Here is a 22,305-nt window from a genome sequence, read left to right on the forward strand (position 1 = left end):
CGATCGTATCGTTGCCGATTGATTTGCAGGCAGCGAAGCGTGGAGGAGATGCAACTTTCAAGGCATTTAACACAAATAACGGTTGCGTTCACATTGGAGAAAAACAATCTCATTTGTTCGTACAACAAAATAATGTGCAATCAAGACCGCAAATATCATCTAATTATCAGCTTAGAAATATCTGCGCCCCCCCTCCTCCTCCTCCTAACCCCAACCCCCCCTTTCCCGCCGGTACATCCAACACAGTGAATCCGAAAATGCTCCGTTTGGAAAATTTGTGACACTTTGCAGCGCATTCAACTTTCCGACAGAATTTCCAGAACGGCGTCTGTGGCCCCGCTTGTTTACACGAAGACCTTCGGCGGCGCATGCTCGGCATTTGTGTTTTTGACGGATTATAATTTTTTATTTAGCAGGGCTTCCCCCCCCCACACCCCCCCCCCCAAAAAAAAACTTCTTAGTTTTCGCACCGACAATGCTCGCTGACCTCTCTCCGCTTCCCGGCTCGGCAAGAAAACCGTCCGCAATTCACCGAGCGGAATCCAGCAGCTGCTGCGACCCACAGGCTGAACCGCCGCCGCTACCAGCCGAGCGTAAGACACCGTCATCCACGCACGACGTACCGAGGGACGTGCGAAAATCTCTGAGGCCCACGCGGGGCCCTTCCTTGACTCGCACATGACCCACGATGGTCCCGCAGTAACCCATCCCACCCCGCGCATGACCGGCGAGACCCAAGTACATGCTGTAAGACCCACGCAAGCTCAATCAGATCTACGAACTGACGCTTGAGATAAAAAATATGACCGAATAAACCCGTTATGACCGACTCGCTATCAATTATAGACTCGCGCGCAAACAATGAGACGCGCTCGTGGCAAATACCATCTAAGCGTGAACAACGTGACCACCCACGATCAATTTGACCCAGGCAATGGACAATTAACAACCCACATATGTCCAATTAGCCACTTGTCCGAGGGGACATCCTCCACAGGAGACGGAGCGATGCTATCAGCTCGCGTGCCGGAGCTCGACGGATTCGATGCATCGCGAGAGATGGCGGCGTGTGGAAGCATTCATCCAACGGTGGATAGATCATGGCTGCTGCTGATGATGATGATGGTGACGATGATTGCGACCCGTTCAAACCAACGCAATGGACTACCGAGACCTAAGCGTGACCCTGCAAGCTCCGAGTGTGAGCATCAATGGTTAAGGAGTAACAGGACTCGTGGCGAGAAAGCTGCTTCTTTTTTTTTTACAGACGAGGCAGTTTGCGAGGATGCCCCTTGCCGACGACCTCAATCAACTCGCGGTCACAGCGGGGTGGCTCAAGCGTAGCTCACTCTGCGTGGGATGCGACAGTTGGTTGTTAGCCACCTGCGACGATGCCTAATTTGCTGTGTCTTCAGGGGATTACGACCGCACGTCAATGCTGCAGCGGAGCGAGGTTATTTATTTATTTATTGTTGCTGCTGTTATTGTCATCATTGTTTTTGGCCTTCGCTTGAGCAGCCAAGCTGCGAAGGAACGTTACGCGAGCGGAGAGCGCGACGCTTGCGTACGCACGCGCTTTGCTTTTTGTGAGTCGTGTGTTTACGCCGGGTTTTCATATTTTTTTAGATTGCATGGCCCAAAGGCCCAGAATGCTTATGCAGCCAGCAACAAATGTCACCATTATCAAAGTTGTATGAGATAAAAGTGTCAAGCACATTCATTGAAGGCCACGACACAGAGGCATTGTTGGTCCTACCGTGTTTTAGGTCTGCTTTGTGCTCACGGATGCGGTCCGAGACATGTCGTTTGGTTTCTCCAATGTAACTACTACATGTAACTACTACATTAGAGAAACCAAATGACATGTCTCGGACCGCATCCGTGAGCACAAAGCAGACCTAAAACACGGTAGGACCAACACCTCGGCCGTGGCAGATCACTGTTATAATTCAGTGGACTCACATGACATTGACTTCTCCAAGACAGAGGTTATCTGCAAGCCATCTGGCTACCATGAGAGATTCGTTCATGAGGCGATCCACATATACAAACACAGAGACAATTTCAACCGAGAAGATGGATTCTGGCTAGCAATCATTGGAAGGATTTGATGAACCATTTCGGGTCTTAATTGATTGTGTTCACGCTTACGGTGACTTTCAGACCGCATTCCATTCTCTTCCTCTCCTCCCTCCTCTTTTCCAAACACAAAAAAGGTGTCAGTTTTGTTGCCCGATAGAAGGGTAAAAAACCAATTATCATATTTTTACTGGCAAATGAGGTTCCCTTAGTATAGATGGACTCGTCCATCTGACCAACTGCCAAATCGCTGTCCGTGGTGCTGACGTTAAGAGAAAACGCCTCTTTTTTCAAATTTTCTTGCTGTGGATTTCACACCAGATGATGATTGCTTGTGTTGCAGTCGAAACGTCGTGATAATTTTATTGTTATTATTATTTTATTATTTCCCTTCTACGTGACTTTACCGAAAGAACCAAGAATAAGCTGGCATTAGTTATTTAATTACTCTCTCCACCGAGTCAGCTGATACTGCCCTTTTGTTCACACATTTTAACAACCTTTCCATCTCAGATTAACAAAAAAAAAAGTCGAAGTGATTTCCAGCTCAAAGGAACTGTGAGGCAGTGCACATCTCCCGTTTACAGCCCTGAGACACTGTGTGGAAATTCTACATTCCTATGACTGGGGCGAGTCTATCGATGATAACACAACTGTTGACTTCCATTCAAAGTGGTACTATTTTATCGACCCGAGGTGTATGATGGGCTGATTCAATCCCCCATTTCCAGTAACAGAAATAGGTGTGCATTGATTTATCTAGTGCTCATGATAGATGCATGGATTACATGAGAAATAAACACATTCCTGCGGAGGCGCTGGTAGGAACGTTGGGTTGCTCGGTCAATGGCCAGGGTCAACGGCGGCGTGGTGTATTCCGCAAATATGGCCGACTGTGAGGGCGGGCACAAGCCGGCGTGAGTAGGTTAAACGTTGAGTTTTATAAGGGCATCACGGGGTGACCAGCCCCTCCCCACCCAGCCCCACCCTCCCACACCCCACCCAGCCTCACCCTCACCACACAGCCCCTCCCCACCCTCCCCACCTAGCCCCTCCCCACCCTCCCCACCCAGCCCCTCCCCACCCTCCCCTCCCCAACCAGCCCCACCCTCCCCACCCAGCCATTCCCCACCCTCCCTACCCAGCCCCTCCCTCCCCACCCAGCCCCACCCTTCACGACGGACGGACGGACGGACACAATAATCCCCTGTGGGCTGGTGTAACCAGGAGGTTCCTACCAGTATAAATGTTGCTTCTCAATTCCCATACAACACGGTGCACGTGTAATGACAGGAGAGCCTACATGGGCTGTGAGTGGACTAGTGGCCACGGGAGGTAATGACAGCAGGGGTATAAGTTGTGAGTGCAAAGTGACTGCTAGCTACGGGAGTGTTTGAGAAGGAGGCGTGGTCAGGTGACGGAAGAGGACGGTGGAGTCTGCCGGTGGAGCGAGCGTCCAGAGTCAGCGAGAATTATCGAGAAGGGGGACGTGGCCTCAGTCGGTAGAAAAGGGGGAGATGCGTGGGAGACTCGGGGCTGTTGCAGTGGGGGTCTCCGCCTGATGTCAAGTGAACGTGTGTTCAATAAAGTGCCATCTCAAGAGAAGTGCGTCAAGTTGTCACTACACATGCGATGGGTTAACGGGACCCCTCCAGCCACTCGAGGCACAACATTTTACCGCATTGTAATAAAAAAACCAATAATTAATTGAACTGAATCGTGACCCTGAATTTTGACAATGCATACACTATTGTGTCTGTCACATGTACCTCTTAGCCTCACGGCCAACATTCCCTTATTCTGTATTTCACATTGTATTGAACGCCATATATTAAAAATAATCGTACGTGTTAAATAAATGTCTTCCTTACGCCTCGTCATAAGCACATCTATTGTTCTGCACCGTGACTTGAGGTGCGGTTACATTTAGACGCTATATTAATCCAAAGTGTAAGAGTCGAATTATAATTGATTCTGGTTATGTCAACACATTCCATACGTTTTTGCAAATACTTTCCAACTAAGGTTGCCGTTAAAGCATTAATGCACTAGATCTGTACAAAAAAACTGCCTGAGGAAAATCTGTCACATTATCTGACCAAACAAGATTTCAAACCGGGACCTATATATCAAGACCAATTCAAGACGCATAACGCGGGACAAAACAGAGCGAGTACTCGTGTTGAGAATGGAACCCGAGTCCATAGCGGAAACTGGGAAGAGAACTGGCCCAAGTCCACCTGGCGACGGCCCCGTTCAAGACCAACTGAAGATTATGGGGGGCCTGTCTTTGGGGTGAAGCAGAGAAAGCTGCTAAAGACCGTCCGGCATGGCGTGGGCTTGTTACGGCCTTGTGCTCCACAGGGGGCGAAGAGGAGCAAAGTGAAGTGAGGTTTGTCCGTCCGTCCGTCTGTCTGTCCGTCCATCCGTACCAGTGAGACACGGCAACCCTCGTAAAGACGAACCGAGAATGAATTCTATTTCAGCGCAAAGTTGTGTTGCTATGAGGGACTTGCCCAATTAAAAGCCGGTGGCATTGACAAAGTGGTTGCCAAAGAGTTGGAGGCAAACCGTGCAAAAAGGGATTTATAACCAAAGACAGTCATTGCAGTTTGCTTCCCGTCAGCTTCTCTCCTGCCAATTCGAGATGTCCAAAGTCAAACACACGTTGGAAAGCGTTAACCTAAACCATGGCTATGCGTCATTATCATTCTCTGCTTCTTCTGTAATTAACGTGTCGATATAAGGGTTAAGCTTTGCCAAGTGCACTTCCTGCCACCCCGATGCTCAAATAAGCATTCATTTTCCCTGGATCTATTAGGGAGCAAATGGAATAAGAATAATAATTAAAAAAACCCTGATTCCAGCAGCACAGCACATTGCTGTGACAAATCTTTTTTTCTTAAAGCAAAATCAAAGCAGGAAGCACTCAAAGGAGAGTGCGTTACGTAATGGTTGAGGCGTACACGTATCATCCCAACATCAGGCGACGTTAAGTAATAAGTGGGTCACACGTAAACAAACGTTACCGCTCTCGCCTACACGCTGACAAACTCCCGTCTGACGCGTGGCTAAAGCACGAGGTGAAATCGTGGCAGCACGCGTGCACCAGAGGTCGCAAACGGGTTTTGATTCCTTACCCGTACCCGGCCGGGTACGGGTAGGGTACGGGTATCGGGTACCTGATTGCGACCTCTGGGATGAAGCCATGTTGCAGGCGCGGGTGGGTTGATTCTAGGAACTTGAATTGTGAGAAGAGACAAGACGTTGGGAAATGAGTGACAAACAGTTACTCACCAGTGACTCACGGTCTACCCGTACCCGTACCCGGCCGCACCAGGGTATCGGGTAGGGTACGGGTATCGGGTACCCGATTGCGACCTCTGGCGTGCACGGTTTTGGCCCGCTGCTGCGTGAAGGGCCCACAGCTTGAGGTAGCTCCAGGCGGACCCCATGGAGGTCATTTGGCCTACCCCTTTCTACGCCGACTTCGCAACTTGGGAGAGGCGGCAGTGCCCACACTTTACCCCACCGCACGTGGCCTGCCGATCAGGTAACCGTGGTGCACCCCCATTTGTTCCGCCGCGTGGACAGAGGCCAGGGGGATTTCAAAGAAAATTGCCCGGCTCGTTCAACTGGGAGATTTGAGTTGAATCGGTGCCCTCTGAATTGTGCCAAGCATTGACGCCACGGCAGCTGCCCATATCTGACGCTTGGAGCTAATGATAATAATTGACGCATTTTTGGAAGACTTCATCATCCTCATCATTCGTCGCCGTCATCATCATTTTCATCACGTTTCACGTGCGGTGGAGTGGGCGTACAGTGGTTGGCGCGAAACGCACTCTGAACACGCCCTCCAGGGTTCTTCTTCTTATTCATATTCTTAGGTTTTTTCGGTAAAGTCACGTAGGTAAAAATGTTAAATTAATAAAAGTAAAATAAAAATAAAATAAAAATCACGACGTTTCGGAGGCAACACAAGCTTCCGTCTTCAGGTGGAACCGTCACAGCACGATAGCTGTATCAAGTGAGAGAAATTCCAAGAAAACAGTCCTTGTATATATACTGATTGAGGGTGGGAGGAGCCAAGGTAGGCCCTGGATATTATAATTGTGAGGTTCGGTGCGGCTGAAGCACGCTGCTAGGAATGAGCCTTTGCTGTGTAAACTCGGTGCGGCTGATGTGAAGGTGCGTGTGAATGGGACTGAGCCTTTTGTTAACATCGGTGGCGAGTGAAATCTGTTCTGGGTCCTCATCTTCCCACCCCCAACCCCTTTGGCACTGACCAGCGTGGTGGTGAATTATGGTCAAACAACTCCCATAACCCACGTGGTGTCGGAAGCCCTTCCCCCGGCAGTGGAGTAACAAACGCGTTGCCCATCGAGACCACGAGTCTCCTTTTTTCCCGGGAGCTCGAGGAATACGAAGACAAATGCAACGCTCAAGACCGTGTGGAGAAGTGAGAGGGCCATCATATAACGGATCATTCCATAGATGTGTCGAGTAGACGTACACACGTACGTGTCACTGTAGCTATTGCGGGATCCAAGGGAACGTGCAAGATAAAGCTTTCCTTAAAAAAAAAACTCTTCCCCAATCGCAGTGTTATTCATGTGCGGACGAACGCTACTGGCGTTTGTCTTCACAGGCTCAATGTCACCATTAGGGGAAACCAATGGAGTGATGAGTTAATTACTTTAGATATCTGAAAACTAAATTTAGACTTAAAACTTTCGTGACTGCAGGAATTCATACTCTTGGTTCTTTCGGTAAAGTCACGTAAATGATAAAACAAAACTCTCCGCCTGATGAAGACCGATTGTGTTGCGATCGAAACGTCGTGGGTTTTTTGCTTTAATTTTTGAGGTTTTTTTTCTATTTACGTAACTTTACCGAAAGAACCAAGAATATCCGAAAACTAAATGTAGAAGCGCTTTAGATTTCAAATGCACGGTTTTTAATTTAAACCAAGTATTCTCGACACATTCTCTTCCTCAATGGAGCACTGATAAGCTCAAGAGCCTTGGCGACCTCCTGAGTACCTGTACCACTGCACAGAGACACCCCGACCAGCCAGGCGCTTGTAGAGTGGTGAGACAATGTGTGTTCACCTTTACCAGACTTACACTGACCGGCGTGGTGAAGTATGGTCAACTCCCTCCGCCCATCACCCCCACCATGACCAATGCATTCAAAACATAAAGTCTGGATGAGGGATGGTGTTGAAATGGCGTGGGAGGGTGTCTGTCATCCAGCAGTGGATTGACCATGGCTGATGATGAAGGATTTTATTTAAAAATATGAATAATCTAAACTCTGCTTACGCAACACACAGAGCTTCGATCACGCGGCATTGGCACAACGCCGATTGCGTACGCGACGGGCGCGCGACGCGGAACATGCAACAACCCCCGTCGCTCCACCACGCTCGATTTTCCGGCAATAATTACTATTCCCGCCACACTCGGCTTCAGGCGCAAGCATTCTCACAATCCCTTTGGCATCAGTTCCGCTGTTTTAATTTCTCCGTGCTCAACCGACGGATTAAACAATGTTTTTTTTTAGGGACAACTTTGTTCCTCTTCCAGCCAGCCAGCCAGCACCCCCCCCCCCAATCGTGGGCTTATTTCGTGCTGCCCTTGGCAACGGGAGACAAGGAAGGTCATTGTACATTGCCCAACTATTATCTCTTTGGCGACGCGCGGAGAAGAGAGAGGGAGCGGGCGAAAGACGACGAACGAGGTCAGTGGACACACGGACCCTCGTGTCGGGATGCGAGAAGCTCACGCACAAAAGACAAAGATCCCCCACCCCTGATTTGAAGCTTTCAGACTGCAGAAATCCATACTCTTTGGTCCTTTCGGTGAAGTCACGTAGTTAGAAATACCCCGCATAGCCCAAACAGGCGAACGCCTACGAATGCCAGCAAGACATACGAGCGAGGGTGGCGTGTGTCCAGCACCACGCCGCGGCCACCTTTGTCTCCCCAACACCGATGCTTTCGCACCGCACCAGGCCCGGGTACTCGCTTGAAGTCCGAGTCGACCTAAGGAGGGAGCCCCAGGGTAGATTCGGATATTTGTTTGTTCGCCACGAGGTGGGGGAGTGGAACTCAGGTCGTCAGGTTCGCGGCGCAGCGCGCTAGCGACCACTGCACAACCCACAAGCACACCGCCGGAGAAGCCGCAGTCTCACCCGACAGCCTCGAAGATGACGTTTTAGAACTCCTTTGAACGTTAGTTAAAAGGGCCTCTTTAGCCGCATGGCATTTTTTACAAAGCAAAAAAATGGCATCCCCACCCCCCCCCGGCATCCCTCCCCCCCACACGTGGTGTTGTCATGAGCCGAAGCGGAACGCACCTCCTACGAGGAACTCTCGCAGCGAGCGGTGCATCACCCCGTGTCAGAGAGGAGGTTGACGAGAAAGTCCACGGCTCGTGCGTCGCAGCGCTGAACGAGCCCGACGTGGAAAATGACTCAACGGTGACTCCCCCTGAGTTCCCCTTAGCCCCCCACTATTCCCACCCACGCCCCTCAACATGTTACCGTCTGACTATCGGTGCTCAACCACCAGGGGTCACAAGAGGCGCCGTTCGGCACCTTCGTGCGTACGGGCCCCGTCGTCGGCACGCGACAAATCCCTGGCAGGTGACGTCACAAAATGTTTTTTTTTTGCGAAGTCACTAAAAGGATGCCTCCATGTCCACGCCAGGTGAACGCCTTTTGTTAGTTTCCCCGCCAGGATTATTCGCCGCACGCGAATCAACCAGGTTCGGCAAGATATCACTTAAATGTGATATGTCGGTAGCCAGACCGAGACCATCAAACTCGCTTGCGCTTGAGAACAGGGTTTTATCACGGGCGGCTAAGATCGAGGATCGTTGTGTTAATGTGGCAAAGTGGGATCTTAAACAAAAACAAATTGGGTTTCAGATTGCGGAAATAAATTGTGCGTCGTAAACCCTCGGTATATGTAAGCTATGGTGACATGGGGGAATATGATGTTCGCGTACTTAAAATGCTTAAGTCGTAGCTTATGAGTTTTACTAGACGGTTATTGTCTTTTATTAGATAAACTCACATACTCTATGTGAATGTATTTCCCTCCCAAGTATCACATCCGCTCCCTACTGCTCCCTTGTGGATGCACATTGATGAGGTCACACCCCCTATTTAAGGCCCGGAACTGGAGAACATTTTCACAATTCTGGCAAACAGCCTGAAGATGCTGGTTGTAAGCACCAGCGATACGCAATCTCCCATTTAAATGTGCGTGGGTCGCTTTCCAACACCGGTGGCGCTGCTGAAATTGTAATAAATTGTCGCGTGCGTTCATCACGTGACAAATGCATTCATTGCCTGCGTCGGGTGGAGGAAGATTTGCAACACGCATGCTCACGAACACTGTCCGAGACATGTCGCTTAGTTTCCCCAATGTAACGACTGCCGCAGACACAGCTTAGTTAGTTAGTTTGTAGTTTGTAGACGCCAGGGTATTGCATGTCAGGGATCCTATCCGTCACATATGGGATCAGATCACGAATATTATGTATTGTGTTAATTCCTGCAGTCACGAAAGCTTTAAGTCAAGAAAGACCCAATATTGTCAAGCGTCATCTTGTTTAAGTTGGCAAAACTCTGAACTGGTTTCGACCTTCTGGGTTGCATCAGCAGCGAGGCTTGCCAACCAACAAATGTTGCTGGATTACCCAATGTTATTGGCAAAATTGCTCCACATGATATATGGGTTCCTGTTTAACACAAACTCAAGTGATTGTGCAGTCTTTGCTCTCTCATGTGCGTCCCCCTGAAGTGGATTCAGCTCTGAGCCACGTGGAGCGAAGCGTCAGACACCGTGCATGAACAACACGTGGTGCAACCCGAAATCGCGTCGGAGAGAGAAAATGAGCAGATTTAATAAGTGTCAACGACGATGTGAGTCTCGTGGTCGGGGAGCGGTGAGCTTACCAGTTTGTAGAGGTCAGTAACACTGATTTGGTCGGGATCCACAAGATCAAAATCTCTTCTTGGCACCAAGTCTAAGCCCAGCTGTCTGCAGTTACACAAACACACAGACACACACGCGTTTTTTACGGTTAACTAATTTTAACACGGAAGCTTTCGCGATCAATATCATCCATAATAGAGGGTTTTTTTGGGTGGGGGGTCACATCGCGTAAATATATAAATGTGTCGTTAAAACCCGCCACCACCCGACACAGCCAACTAGTAAGGGTTGTCACGTAAACAATGTGCTCATTCCGCACGTTCACTACGCGGCGTCAAACAGTTCCAGCTCCACCAAACGCCTCGGCGTTCAATCGCGCATTTAGACGACCGCATCGAACGCGCAGATCGAACAACGGCAGATTTATTTCAGCCTTTCAATCAATCCAGGGCCTTCCTCACGCAGCGTCTCCAGCGCCGTGTCGCCACGCTGGTGAAGGCCGTCGGCCAGGGCGGCAGCGGGGTCCAGGACCAGTTTCGATTTCACTCGTTGCTCACGCGCTAAGCCGTAGCTGAGAATCAAAGCCGGGTTTCCCGGTTCATAACGCGGTGCGCGCTAAACCGCCGCACCCCTGTGCCCCCCCCCCCCCCCCATAGGACATCCTCTTTGCAGGACGGGACTGCAATTTCATTTTCAAGGAGTGCTTTGCATTGTGGGAGAGAAATCGGAGAGCTCAAGAGAAAGCGAAAGCATTCGAGGAGAAAACAAAGGTTCCGCATAGATGTGTTCACAAACACACTTGATGTACTGCCATTTCTCGCGACCATCTCACCAGCCCAGCGGGTTTGGGAGCCTCACAAATCTGCATTATCTACCAACCACACGTCTCGAAAGCTCTGGTGTGTAAAACACACGTGGTCATCGATGTGCATCTGTTTATGTAAATATTCACTCCATAAAGCGTGGGCTGGCGGTGGTTTGGGGATGATTTCATTTGGCAGTGAACTGAACGTGGCTGATGATGATGACGATTATGGAAAGAAAGAGATTTGAATCAATTCATCTATTGGGAAGCTTGACATCTAAACAATAACCAGTTAAAGCTGCCCAGTTCAGTTTCAGTTGATGTTGAATTACCCTGTGAGCAAATAAGCTCTTACATCGGGTTTCATCAACAACATCAACCATGCCCGCGATGACATAAACCTCAACGCAAGGGAACGGCAATCGAGCCATATAATGAGACAGTAATCAGTTTGTAATAAATCATACTTTCATGGTTAAGGATTAATCTCTCTCCCGCTCTGTCTCTTGCGTATGTGAATTGACAATCGAATGCAGCAACAGGTGGCCCGTGATTAGCATAGGCACGTTGTTAGAGAGAGCTTCGGAGGGATGAGATAAGACACCACTCATCCTGAGGAAATCCTATTGTACAAGGTACCAATTACAAAGAAAGTGATTGTGTGTGTATAATATATATATGCATACATATTGAACCGCAGACCATTCCAGAAGGATTTTCAACCAAGATTGAGACTGTACAGTACAGCAATAATTAAAAGTATCTACTATAATATTTTACATATTTGATGTATTATTCCCTTTCAAACTGCCGTGTGGGAGAAAACCAATTAATTGGCATTATGGTCGCAGCTTGTCTTCTCTGTGTCTTCCCCCCAACGTTTCAATGGCTCATTAGAGATTGTGGTTTTGCAAATCAGAGTGCTTTTATTGCAAAAGTGTCCCCTGAAGGTCTTGCTTCAAAGGATTTCACCTTCGAACAGAGGCTGCTAGTCCTCACCCAAGCCCGCCTTACCGCCCCAATACTTTTGCTTTTTAAAAGGCGCATTGTTATTTTTCCATCAAATCAAATATTCTTGGATCGACGTTTAGGTTAAGATGTTTGATGAAATGGCACGTGCTTCGTATTTGTTCACCATTTATTATGTTAATTGATGATACCGAATGTAGAATAACTTAATATGGCACATCCCCCTGGATTGCCATGCTCTGTGTTTGAGACAAAGCGAGAAGATTGTTCAAAGAGGGACACAGTTCAGTGGCGAGATGTTAACTACCTCACCAGGTATACAGGAGGTCGTGGGTTCGATCCCGACCCTGATGCCTGCTGCTGTATATTTTGAGTGTGCATGTTCTCTCCCTGTGGCCGCGTGGATTTTTCTCCGGGACCTACTGTTTTCCCCTCCATATTTAGATAATTCGTTCACAGGATTTGGCTGCTATACATTTCCAAACGATGATCCACTTCGTGGAGCTCTCATTTGTGATCAGGTTGCTTCTGCAAAAGAGCTATATTGCTCAGATGTTGCTCAGTGGGTCTTACCTGGTCAAATAAAAAAAAATGTTTCGCTTAGTGGTAAGGTACATGAAACAGACCATTGGCGGATTATAATTCAGTGTAATTGCCACGTGCGTATGCAAATTCCCAACATCTGCCGGTCACTACTCGTTGCCATTGAGATTAAGTGCCAAATTACGAGGATGGTGTGTTTGGGGCGTGTTATTTATTACATTTTTGGCGATGCTAATGGGAGCTAAATGATGATGGCCATAAATATTACGGCGGTGATTTTTCGCTCGGCGAATATAGAATTTAGCCACCCACGGCAAATTCAATCGACATTTTTATTCCGTCCCAAAATACTCCAGGATGTATATCGCGGAAGGTGCTTAATGATAATTGCTACACACGTAATGCAGAGTCTTAAGTAATTAACGTTCAGGTCAATGGTCCAATGAAAAAAAGAAGTTAGCTCCTCTGAGTATGTTAATGATGCAGATGATGACGATGCTGCTACCATGGTGATTAAAACAATGGCGAAAACAACGATGACAATGTTGATAATGATCATGACAGCTATGATGCTGCCGCTACAATGGTAGTGATAACAACAAATGATGATGCTTTAGATGCTGCTGCTGCTGCCAATGATAATTATGATAATAATGATGATGCTATCAATGATGACGACGATAATGATGATGCTGCAGCTAATGATGGTGGAGCACTGTAGTGGCGAGATGTTAACTCCCTCGCCTGGTATACAGGTCGGATTCGATTCCGGGCCGACTTACTTCTCCCCGTGGTCGCGTGGATTTTTCTCCGGGTCCTCTGGTTTTCCCCTCCACATTTAGAAACAACGTGCATTTAGAGCGTCTGGCTGCTCGAAATGTCCACATGATAAGCCACTTTATTGGGCTATCATTTGTGGCCAAGTCCCTTTTGAAAAAGAGCTATGGAGCTCAGTGGGCTTTACCTGGTAAAATACTAAATAAAAAGTATAGTATTAAGTTTAACAATGATGATAACATACTCGCGAAAGCCCACGTGTTAAAATGACGATGTGTGTTTGCTAAGATATGTAAGTGCCACTCACTCGTTGCCCCAGTCGAGGCGCACGGTGACGAGGCGCTTGACTTCGCGCACCTGGTCCAGAGTGAGGTGTCCTGAGATGATCTGTCGCCGCAGGTCCAGCAGCTCGTGCATCACGTGCCGCAGCTTGTAGAACAGCTCCAAACGCTGGGTCTGCCAAAGGAAGACACCGCCACCATCACCATTGTCATCATCATCATCACGGTCATCATCATCATGGTCAACATCATGGTAGTTCTCATCATCATAGTGGACATAATCCTCATCATGGTTATCATCACCATGGTCATCATCATCATCATCACGGTCATCATCATCGTGGTCAACATCATGGTAGTTCTCATCATCATAGTGGACATAATCCTCATCATGGTTATCATCACCATGGTCATCATCATCATCATCATCACGGTCATCATCATCATGGTCAACATCATGGTAGTTCTCATCATCATGGTGGACATAATCCTCATCATGGTTATCATCACCATGGTCGTCATCATCATCATCACGGTCATCATCATCGTGGTCAACATCATGGTAGTTCTCATCATCATGGTGGACATAATCCTCATCATGGTGATCATCACCATGGTCATCATCGTCACAAGTATCATCATTATCACGATTATCATCATCATCAGTCATCATCGTGTAGAACATATCCAGACAATGGCTCTGCTGTGGAGACATCACAGCATCGTCAGCATGTGCATCATATGGGTGAGGGTAATCTCACCTCTTTAAAGAGGCTTGGGCTGCATGGAAGAGTAGGCCAAAAAAACATTTAGTTGGACTCGCTATAGCTCCATCTCGTGGAGACCCTCCCATCAGTAGTGGCGAGTGCAATCAATCGCAGGGTTGCACCCTGTCCACTGTTCTAACACGTAACAGAGCAGTCGGATTTCACCATAGTCAGTTGCATATGTATTTACATATATAGAAAACATTGCATGTCTATTTCCTGTACAGATAAGCTGAGAGCTGTTGTGAGACAGGCCTTGTCACTTTGGTCTAATCTCATAAACACTTATCCGAGATCCCACCGTGGTAATTGCACACTTGAGGAGCGGCACAAAGGCAGCCCACTGAGTTCATCATTTTCTCATTACGGAGGGAGGGAGAGTTATACCAATCTCTGGCAAGCCCCCATGGAAAAAGTGGACTACACGACCTCGTCTGAGTTTTGATCCACAAAGAGGCTTCACACAATACTCTTCCACGTTTGAAAGATTTTCTTGCGTATTTCTCTTTTGCAATTGCACTGCTGGGGTCAAATGCAGTGCATTGCTCCGTTACATGATCAGAATGCCCCCTCCCCCCCCTGCTGACTGAACAGCAAGAACATTTTGGTCAGAGAAAAGCTCTGGAATGAGAATTTAGAAAGAGAAAAAAACCCTCTGTCATTGTGTCGTTGGATGAAATCATCTCAATTTGGCCGCACTGTATGGCCCTGAGGTGGCTGGGTGGCTCAGAGGTCAGAGGTCAGAGTGCTGAGCCCGTCCTGGGCTCGAATCCAGGAAGCCGCGCGAGATTAAACCGGGTCCTCAGATGCAATGAGTTGATTTTTGGAATCAAAATCTTTATTGAGGCAGCGGGGGGAGGAATCCGAAGAGCTATGAAGTTCTTGTTTCACGGGTGGGTCAGCAAGTTACAACAGAAAACACAAACAACAAAAAACACTATAGGAGTTTAAAATAGGGAAAATGGAAAGCAAGTCACTAAATAGAAATTAATACTAAACACATTCATTGTGTATAAGTCCGATTCATCAAGATTGGCCAAAGGCAGGAAAGAGAAGAAGAACAGAGTCCAGGGGACCACACCAAGGTAACACCGCACAGCAGCAGGAGTCCCGCAATACAATGGCGCATAAACATTGAACTATCGAGACACAGGTAAGGATCAAGGTTTACATCACATTTGCAAATGTGACTTTTGTCCAGCACTAATCCTGTACTTCATGGGGGTATTTTAACACATTCCTGCGGAGGGAGCTGGTAGGAACGTTGGGTTGCTCGGTCAATGGCCAGGGTCAACGGCGGCGTGGTGTATTCCGCAAATATGCCCGACTGTGAGGGCGGGCACAAGCCGGCGTGAGTAGGTTAAACGTTGAGTTGTATAAGGGCACCACGGGGTGACCAGCCCCTCCCCACCCAGCCCCACCCCTCCCACCCCCCACCCAGCCCCACCCCACCCTCCCCACCCAGCCCCTCCCCACCCTCCCCTCTCCACCCAGCCCCACCCCTCCCATTTTTTGATGCACGACGGACGGACGGACACAATAATCCCCTGTGGGCTGGTGTAACCAGGAGTTTCCTACCAGTATTAATGAAGATTTACGATGTTATGGAGGAAACAAAGTTGTTCCAAAACGGTCTCAGCCCCGTCGCCAACGACCGCACACACACACACAAAAGCATGCAGACTCGCATCCATTCCAGCTCTAAGAGGAAAAATATCCGCTTGAACATTGTGTGGCAGGACAGGTCGGGGAAAGTACAGCAGGCTGCAGTGTGGACCAAGGTCACTTGCATGGATCTCAGGAGGTAGCTCTGTAATATCCACTTCCATATGCTGCTCTCTCACCATCATGGGTTGCACTGCTCTGTAAGTCTTCCTTATCACGAATTAACGATATTTGGACAACATTTGGGGAAAACATAGCCCTAATTAAATAACTTCATACAATGCCACATAGGCCACTGTCTGGGTTAATTACTTCCTGACCGAGCAGTGCTGGGCTGGATAAAAACCAGAAAGCAACTCACGCAGTTTATTCCATGACCACTGAAAAGTAGGTCGGCGCGGTTGCCTATCCTGGCACGTAAATTCTCCCCAGATTCCCATGAGCCAAGTAACAGCATTAATAAACTATTCACAAACTGCATTATTTGCGAGGCGTCACATTTGAAAGGTGGCCCTCACCCCCACTCCAACTAGGACTCATTGGCGAATTTGCGAGCCGGCGTTTGCGCACATCACGTGCCACGCCGAGGGCAGCTGCCACTGGAGGTGCTCTCTGGCTAGACTGCAGCGGGGCAATTGGCAACGGTCGAGATGGCATGTGGTGTAAGGAAGGCGCTCAAGAGGCCCGGCAAGTGTTCACATCCTTCATCAAGCCGGGCAGCTTGCTTTCACTGGGCAGAGTCGCTTGCTTTGTGAAGGCAGCTCTCTGGCTTCAGCTCAACCACACGCACAACATCACTGGGTGACCAGAGACGAGCGGGATGGGCAATGGCGTCTCTCACAAAAGTAACCTACTGGGCAGTGTTTTAGAACAAGCTGACCAGAGTATCACGCATTACAAGAAGGCGTCGAATTATGAATGCTAACAATCGCTTCCCTCTGGCCGGGGAGCGGGGGAGGCAGGGCCGTCAAGATTTGGGAGAGGGCGGACGGAGAGGAAGGGGCTGAGCCCACGAAGCACCGCAGAGTCAGTAAACACCGGGAGATGAAAACGGAGCGTGCGGGGCTGCACCAGGAATGGCTCGGCACGGCTCGGATCAGTTTCCTAATGGCCATGGGAACGCAGCAGGCAGCGTGGACTCGGTATGCAAACACAGGACGAGCCCGTGAATCCCAGCGATTGAAACTCGTACACGGGGCCTGCGAGGTTCTTGGGCATCCCCCACGTGCGGTATAAGCCTCCCACAGAGACACCCTGTCACCTCCGTGCAGCAGCATTAACACAACCTTTGTGCGCACACACACACACAATCACCTCGGCCACAGCAAAGAAACGTAACTGGTACAGGTAGCTCTTAAATGGTCACTGCTCGAGGCAAATGGTGACGGGCTAAAAAGCTTTTTTCAAGATGAACGCGTGGAGCGGAACTCACACAAATGCCGATTTCAAATTCACATTCCAGAAGAGTTTTTTGAGTAATTTCCACGGACTCAAAAGTTTAACTTTTGTAAAATATGCTATCGCTCTTACAAAAGCGATATTCTAGATTAATCAGCTTTCTTTAATGCTAATGCGGCAATTTATCAGTACTTATAACTGGTAAGTGACAGGTGCTCATAATGTCCTACAGATTGGCTGTGCACAAGATGAGAATTAACACCGAACAAAGATATCCTGCAACAGTTTAAAAGGCATATGAAAAGATATATACATAGTTTTACAACCAAGCCTTATTTTAGATATTTTTTTTAATTCAAATATTTCACGTGGATAAGTCCTTGAGACTGCACATCCCATTTGCACGGGTGTCCAGGGTGGCCAGTGACACGTACACGGCCAACACGCAATGACACATCTGCAAACATTTGAACTTGCACAGGATACGTTTATACAACGTCACAGACATTTATACAGGGGCCAGAACAGGAACGAAGACATCCAGGGCAGCATGAATGAGCATCACACTGCGGTCACACGCGTGAGTGTCACACCGCGGTCACACGCGTGAGCATCACATTGTGGTCACACACACACACGTGGATAAGTGGTGCACACTGCCAGTTAATGTAGAATCTTCTCAAGCCGAAACAGTTTGCTCATGTGGTTGTGAGTGATTCCCAATAAAGGACTTACACATAAACTAAAAACTATTGTTGTTTTACCAGGTAAGGCACACTGAGCTATGTTACTCTTTTTCAGAATAGACCTGGCCACAAATGACAGCTCAACGAAGTGGCTTATCGAGTGGGAATTCAAAGCAGCCAAATACTCGATTTAAAGCTTTCGTGACTGCAGGGATTCATCTCCTTGGTTCTTTCGGTAAAGTCACATAGAATGGAAATAATAAAATAATACAAATAAAACATAATAACGTCGTGAGAATGATTGTATGATGTTTTCTTTTTATTATTTTATTATTTCCATTCTACGTGACTTTACCGAAAGAACCAAGAAGACAGCCAAATACTCTAAACGCACGGTTCTAAATGTGGAGGGAAAAACCGGAGGACCCGGATACAAATCCACACGACCACAGAGAGAGAGACACACAAACTCCAAATATACAGCAGGCGTCAGGGTTGGGATCGAACCCACGACCTCCTGTGCACGAGGCGAGGGAGTTAACATCTCGCCAACGCAGCACCCAGGGACTGGCTTCACATTTCAGCATGTCTGGGAGATCGTTCCATGCGAACGCATCTCTGTAACGCCACTGTCAATAGTTTAATCTCGAAGCATTGGGTTTCTGTTCCTCATAGGATTCTAATGCGGGGCTTAATGGGATGCTGTTATAAGATTCAAAAAAAGAGGGTGGGGGGGGGAGCATGGTAGTAAAATATCTTGGCAGGTGAAAATCAATACGAAGAAACGGTGAGAGCATGTGACTTATAGGTGACAGCAAAAGTGCTATATTATTTGTGTCGGTTTGAAAAAAAACTATGCCCAAGTGGTACGGGCTATGATTCAGCATTACCAACCTCTGCCGCAGTTGTGAGGAGGCACGACACATCTCACATGGTGGTCATGCCCCAGGCAGCACAGAAATGTTTGGGGGACGCTTGAGAGAGTGCTTGCGTGGCGTGTGCTGTGTGGTTTTCGTGCCATTAGCGGGAGATGAATGAAACGTGTCTGAATGCGTGCACTCTCATATATTCACGTCGTGATTTATAGATGCATGTTGTTTCGATGGGAAAAAAAACGAAAACATAGAAAGAGAAGATGAATGCATATTTAAATAACAGCGAAGCTGCATGTAAGCACACATCCCCGTGGCAGCAAGGCCAGCTGTGCTTATATCCAAAGTAGTATGCTTATATCAGAATTTTATATTTGCCCTTCCTCCCCACCAGTACAACGAAAGCATGTGCCATTAATGTCGGATCTTTCTTACATGAGGTGCGTTTATATCCAGCATCTCCTGAAAACGCTGTCTGGTCGTTGTGGCCTCCATTAACCATAAGGAAAATTAAGCCGTCGCTGGTGGCTGTGATGATATCACTTCATGTGCCTTCACAATGCAGAAGAACCAAAAACATAGACACGGCCCTGTGTTCGTCCATGGCTGGATGAAGGCCTCCCCCATTGTGTGTTGGTCACTGAGGTCGTTTGACCATACTTCACCAAGCTGCTCAGCGTGGGTTATCATTCTCATCATTCATCATTGAAAGACCATAATTCATAATAATAAACTCTACTACACTACTTCATGTTGTAGAAAATAATGAAATGTAAATCATATATATTTTAAAATATCCTCGTACTTTTTTTTCTTTTTCCCACAACTTGGCGGACAATGTATTTTTTCCATTCTGGAATTTAGTCAACAATGCAAAAAAAAGTCCTACCTTTGAGTGACCAAAGACTTTACCTAGAGGCCTTCAACGAGGCTGGGCGAATGTGTCGTCAGATGCAAGGCCGTGGACGTGTGACGGTGCGTGGGATAAGGCGAAAGGAGACATCGAGCGGCCCCGGCAACATCGTTACGCCCGTCCACTTCGGTGCTGTGACCTGACCTCATCTTTACATGAAACTTTTCCTTCGAGGTCAGCGTTGCGCCGTGACCTTCCGCTGGTGCCCTGCCACCACCTCCCGCTCCACTGCCACCACCACCACCACCACCGCCACTGCCACCGCCACCAACACCAACACCAACACCACCGGACTTGCAAAGGAAACCAATCTTGATTTGAAGCTATCGTGACTGCTGCTGGATATATATATATTTTCCGCCTGAGGACGACCGCTTGTGTTGCGATCGAAACGTCGTGATTTATTTTATTTTATACCTACGTGACTTTACCGAAAGAACCAAAGAGTTTTAAAAGGAAACGTTCCGAGCTGATGCTACGAGTCGCCTCCCAGGGGTGATCGGATTTTTTGTTTTGTTCCCACGTTATGCCCTCGTTGATGCGTTTCATCTCCGGCTTAAATAAACGCGAATCTTCATCGTCGTCAGCGTTGGCGGCCAGGATCTAATCAATGTGGGATGAAGGCCACCCCAAGACAACCACTGCGTTGTTTCACTACACCATGAGGGACAAAATAGTATTGACTGATTTTTATATGAAGAGCTGGGTTGTTATTTGTCTTTATAGATTACTGTGGTTACTGTGTCTTAATAATTGCATGACTAGTACCGTATATACGTATGTTGAACTTCTTTCGCACTGTACGTAGCCAACCGTACTAATCGGACTAGGCAACATTTAGAGCATTGGCTTGGTGCACCATGAAACCGGAATCTTGAGTTTGAATCCCAGCCACGGCTAACATCAGCGGTGAGTGATATCTGAAGGTAGCCCTGGGTATCCCCCTAACCTGCCCCCACCCTCTTCACCAACTTGCAATGACCAGCACGGTGAAGTATGGTCAGACAATCCCCACGAGTGACATGCAATGGGGAGGCCTTGACCCAGCAATGGATTGACAAGGTACTGAAAATTATTACAATTAATATTGTCACTCAAGTAGTTTTGAGAATTGGAATGACATACATATTCTATTTTACATTCTGGAATGTGGGTGCACTGACCTTTACAGTCCGCTCATTCAAAAAACACATGGCTCTCTCTGTCCATCTCTCACAAAGATCCTTTCACATGCTGTTGGGGCAAATGCTATTAGCGAGCGCCTATTTAGGCCCGAACGGGGCCATGAGGGGAGGGTGTGGCCAGCCCTGACGCTTACACATGACATCAGGTACTCATATAATGTCGAGTTGACTTAGGGGAGGCACAAAACCGGTTCACATATTTGGCCACTGATGTTGGTCGCGGCCCGGGAATCGAACTCTTGCTGTCGGGTTTGTAGTGTGGTGCACTTACCACCTAGCAACCACTGCCCCCCCCCACTCCTTCTCTTCCCTCTCTCTCTATCACAGGCCATACACCCAGGCCAGTTTCTCAATGGAAATCTCCTTCCGATTTGGCGCAGCGCCATTGTTAAAATAAAATCAAGCGAGCTGTTCACGCATTCCCCGTTCGTCCGTCCGCGGGCGTACACTCCGCACAATCAATATCTCCACCGTACACATACCCACAACAACAACAACAACAAACAGACCCCGCGTAGTGTACTTACAACACCCCTCCGCTTATAAAGGGGCTTAGCGGGAATTGTGCAACGTGTTACATGTGGCCCATTCATTCGGCCCGGCACAATGGACTGCTGACCACAAGAGGCCCGGAGCGGACACACACACGCACGCACACACACACATGCGTTTTCAGAGGCTCAATTCAAAGACGTGGCAAGCCGGAGCCTGGGAAAGGGCACAGAGCCAGCACATAATTCCCTCCAATACAATAGGCCGCACAATAGCAGCCACAACACGCACCAGGATCCATTAAACTGCTTGATGCATCCCTTGGCATGTACCCGATTTTAATAAAAAAAATTGTAGAAAAAAATTACATGACAGCGTATATAAATATTGAACTAATTTGCAGACTCTAACCAAAACTTGATTTTGCACAACGCCATTCACGCAATCCCTCAAAGGGCTTCACATCAAATCAACCAACTTCGGGGGATTTTGGGGGGGCAGGAGGGGCTAGAGGGGGCTGAGTGCCCCCCACGCAGTCAAACCCCCCCCATTGCAAAATTCGTATGGTGAAGATGTCACATTTAACACCGGTGGTGGTTTCGCTTCAAGGTTCGCCAGCTTGGAGAGCAGCCACAACCGATTACAGCCTTTTTTTGTCATTTGCATGGGAGCTCGAGCGGAGCGAGGGCATGAGAGTCAGAACAGAATGAATGATAAAAGACAAAAGCAGATTGTCCTTCCTAATTCTGGTCTTGTAAAGTCTTTTTTTTTACCTTGACTGTCGTGCCCCCCCCCCCGACACCCCATCACCGACCGCCATCTACTTAATCAAGGTCACGCTGCAGGGCTATTGGGGTTAACACGTAGGCTTTCGCGACAAATATCATCCATATTAGAGGTTTTTTGGGGTTAGATTGCGTAAA

General features: G+C 48.1%; 1 protein-coding gene across 10 annotated transcripts in view; it reads right to left on the reverse strand.

Moving 5' to 3' along the window:
* The window catches only part of DOCK3 (dedicator of cytokinesis 3), a 225,305-nt gene that overhangs the window by 117,244 nt on the left and 85,756 nt on the right, over window positions 1–22,305 (reverse strand). For all 10 annotated transcript variants that reach the window (XM_078874837.1, XM_078874835.1, XM_078874834.1 and 7 more), the window contains exons 6-7: window positions 13,432–13,580; window positions 10,051–10,135 (exon numbers count right to left, since the gene is read on the reverse strand). In XM_078874837.1, the coding sequence (XP_078730963.1) occupies window positions 10,051–10,135; window positions 13,432–13,580 (234 nt within the window). The remainder of the gene's footprint in view (window positions 1–10,050; window positions 10,136–13,431; window positions 13,581–22,305) is intronic.

Source organism: Lampetra fluviatilis, chromosome 40 (genome assembly GCF_964198595.1).
Source record: "Lampetra fluviatilis chromosome 40, kcLamFluv1.1, whole genome shotgun sequence".
In the NCBI taxonomy this organism is placed as follows: domain Eukaryota; kingdom Metazoa; phylum Chordata; class Hyperoartia; order Petromyzontiformes; family Petromyzontidae; genus Lampetra; species Lampetra fluviatilis.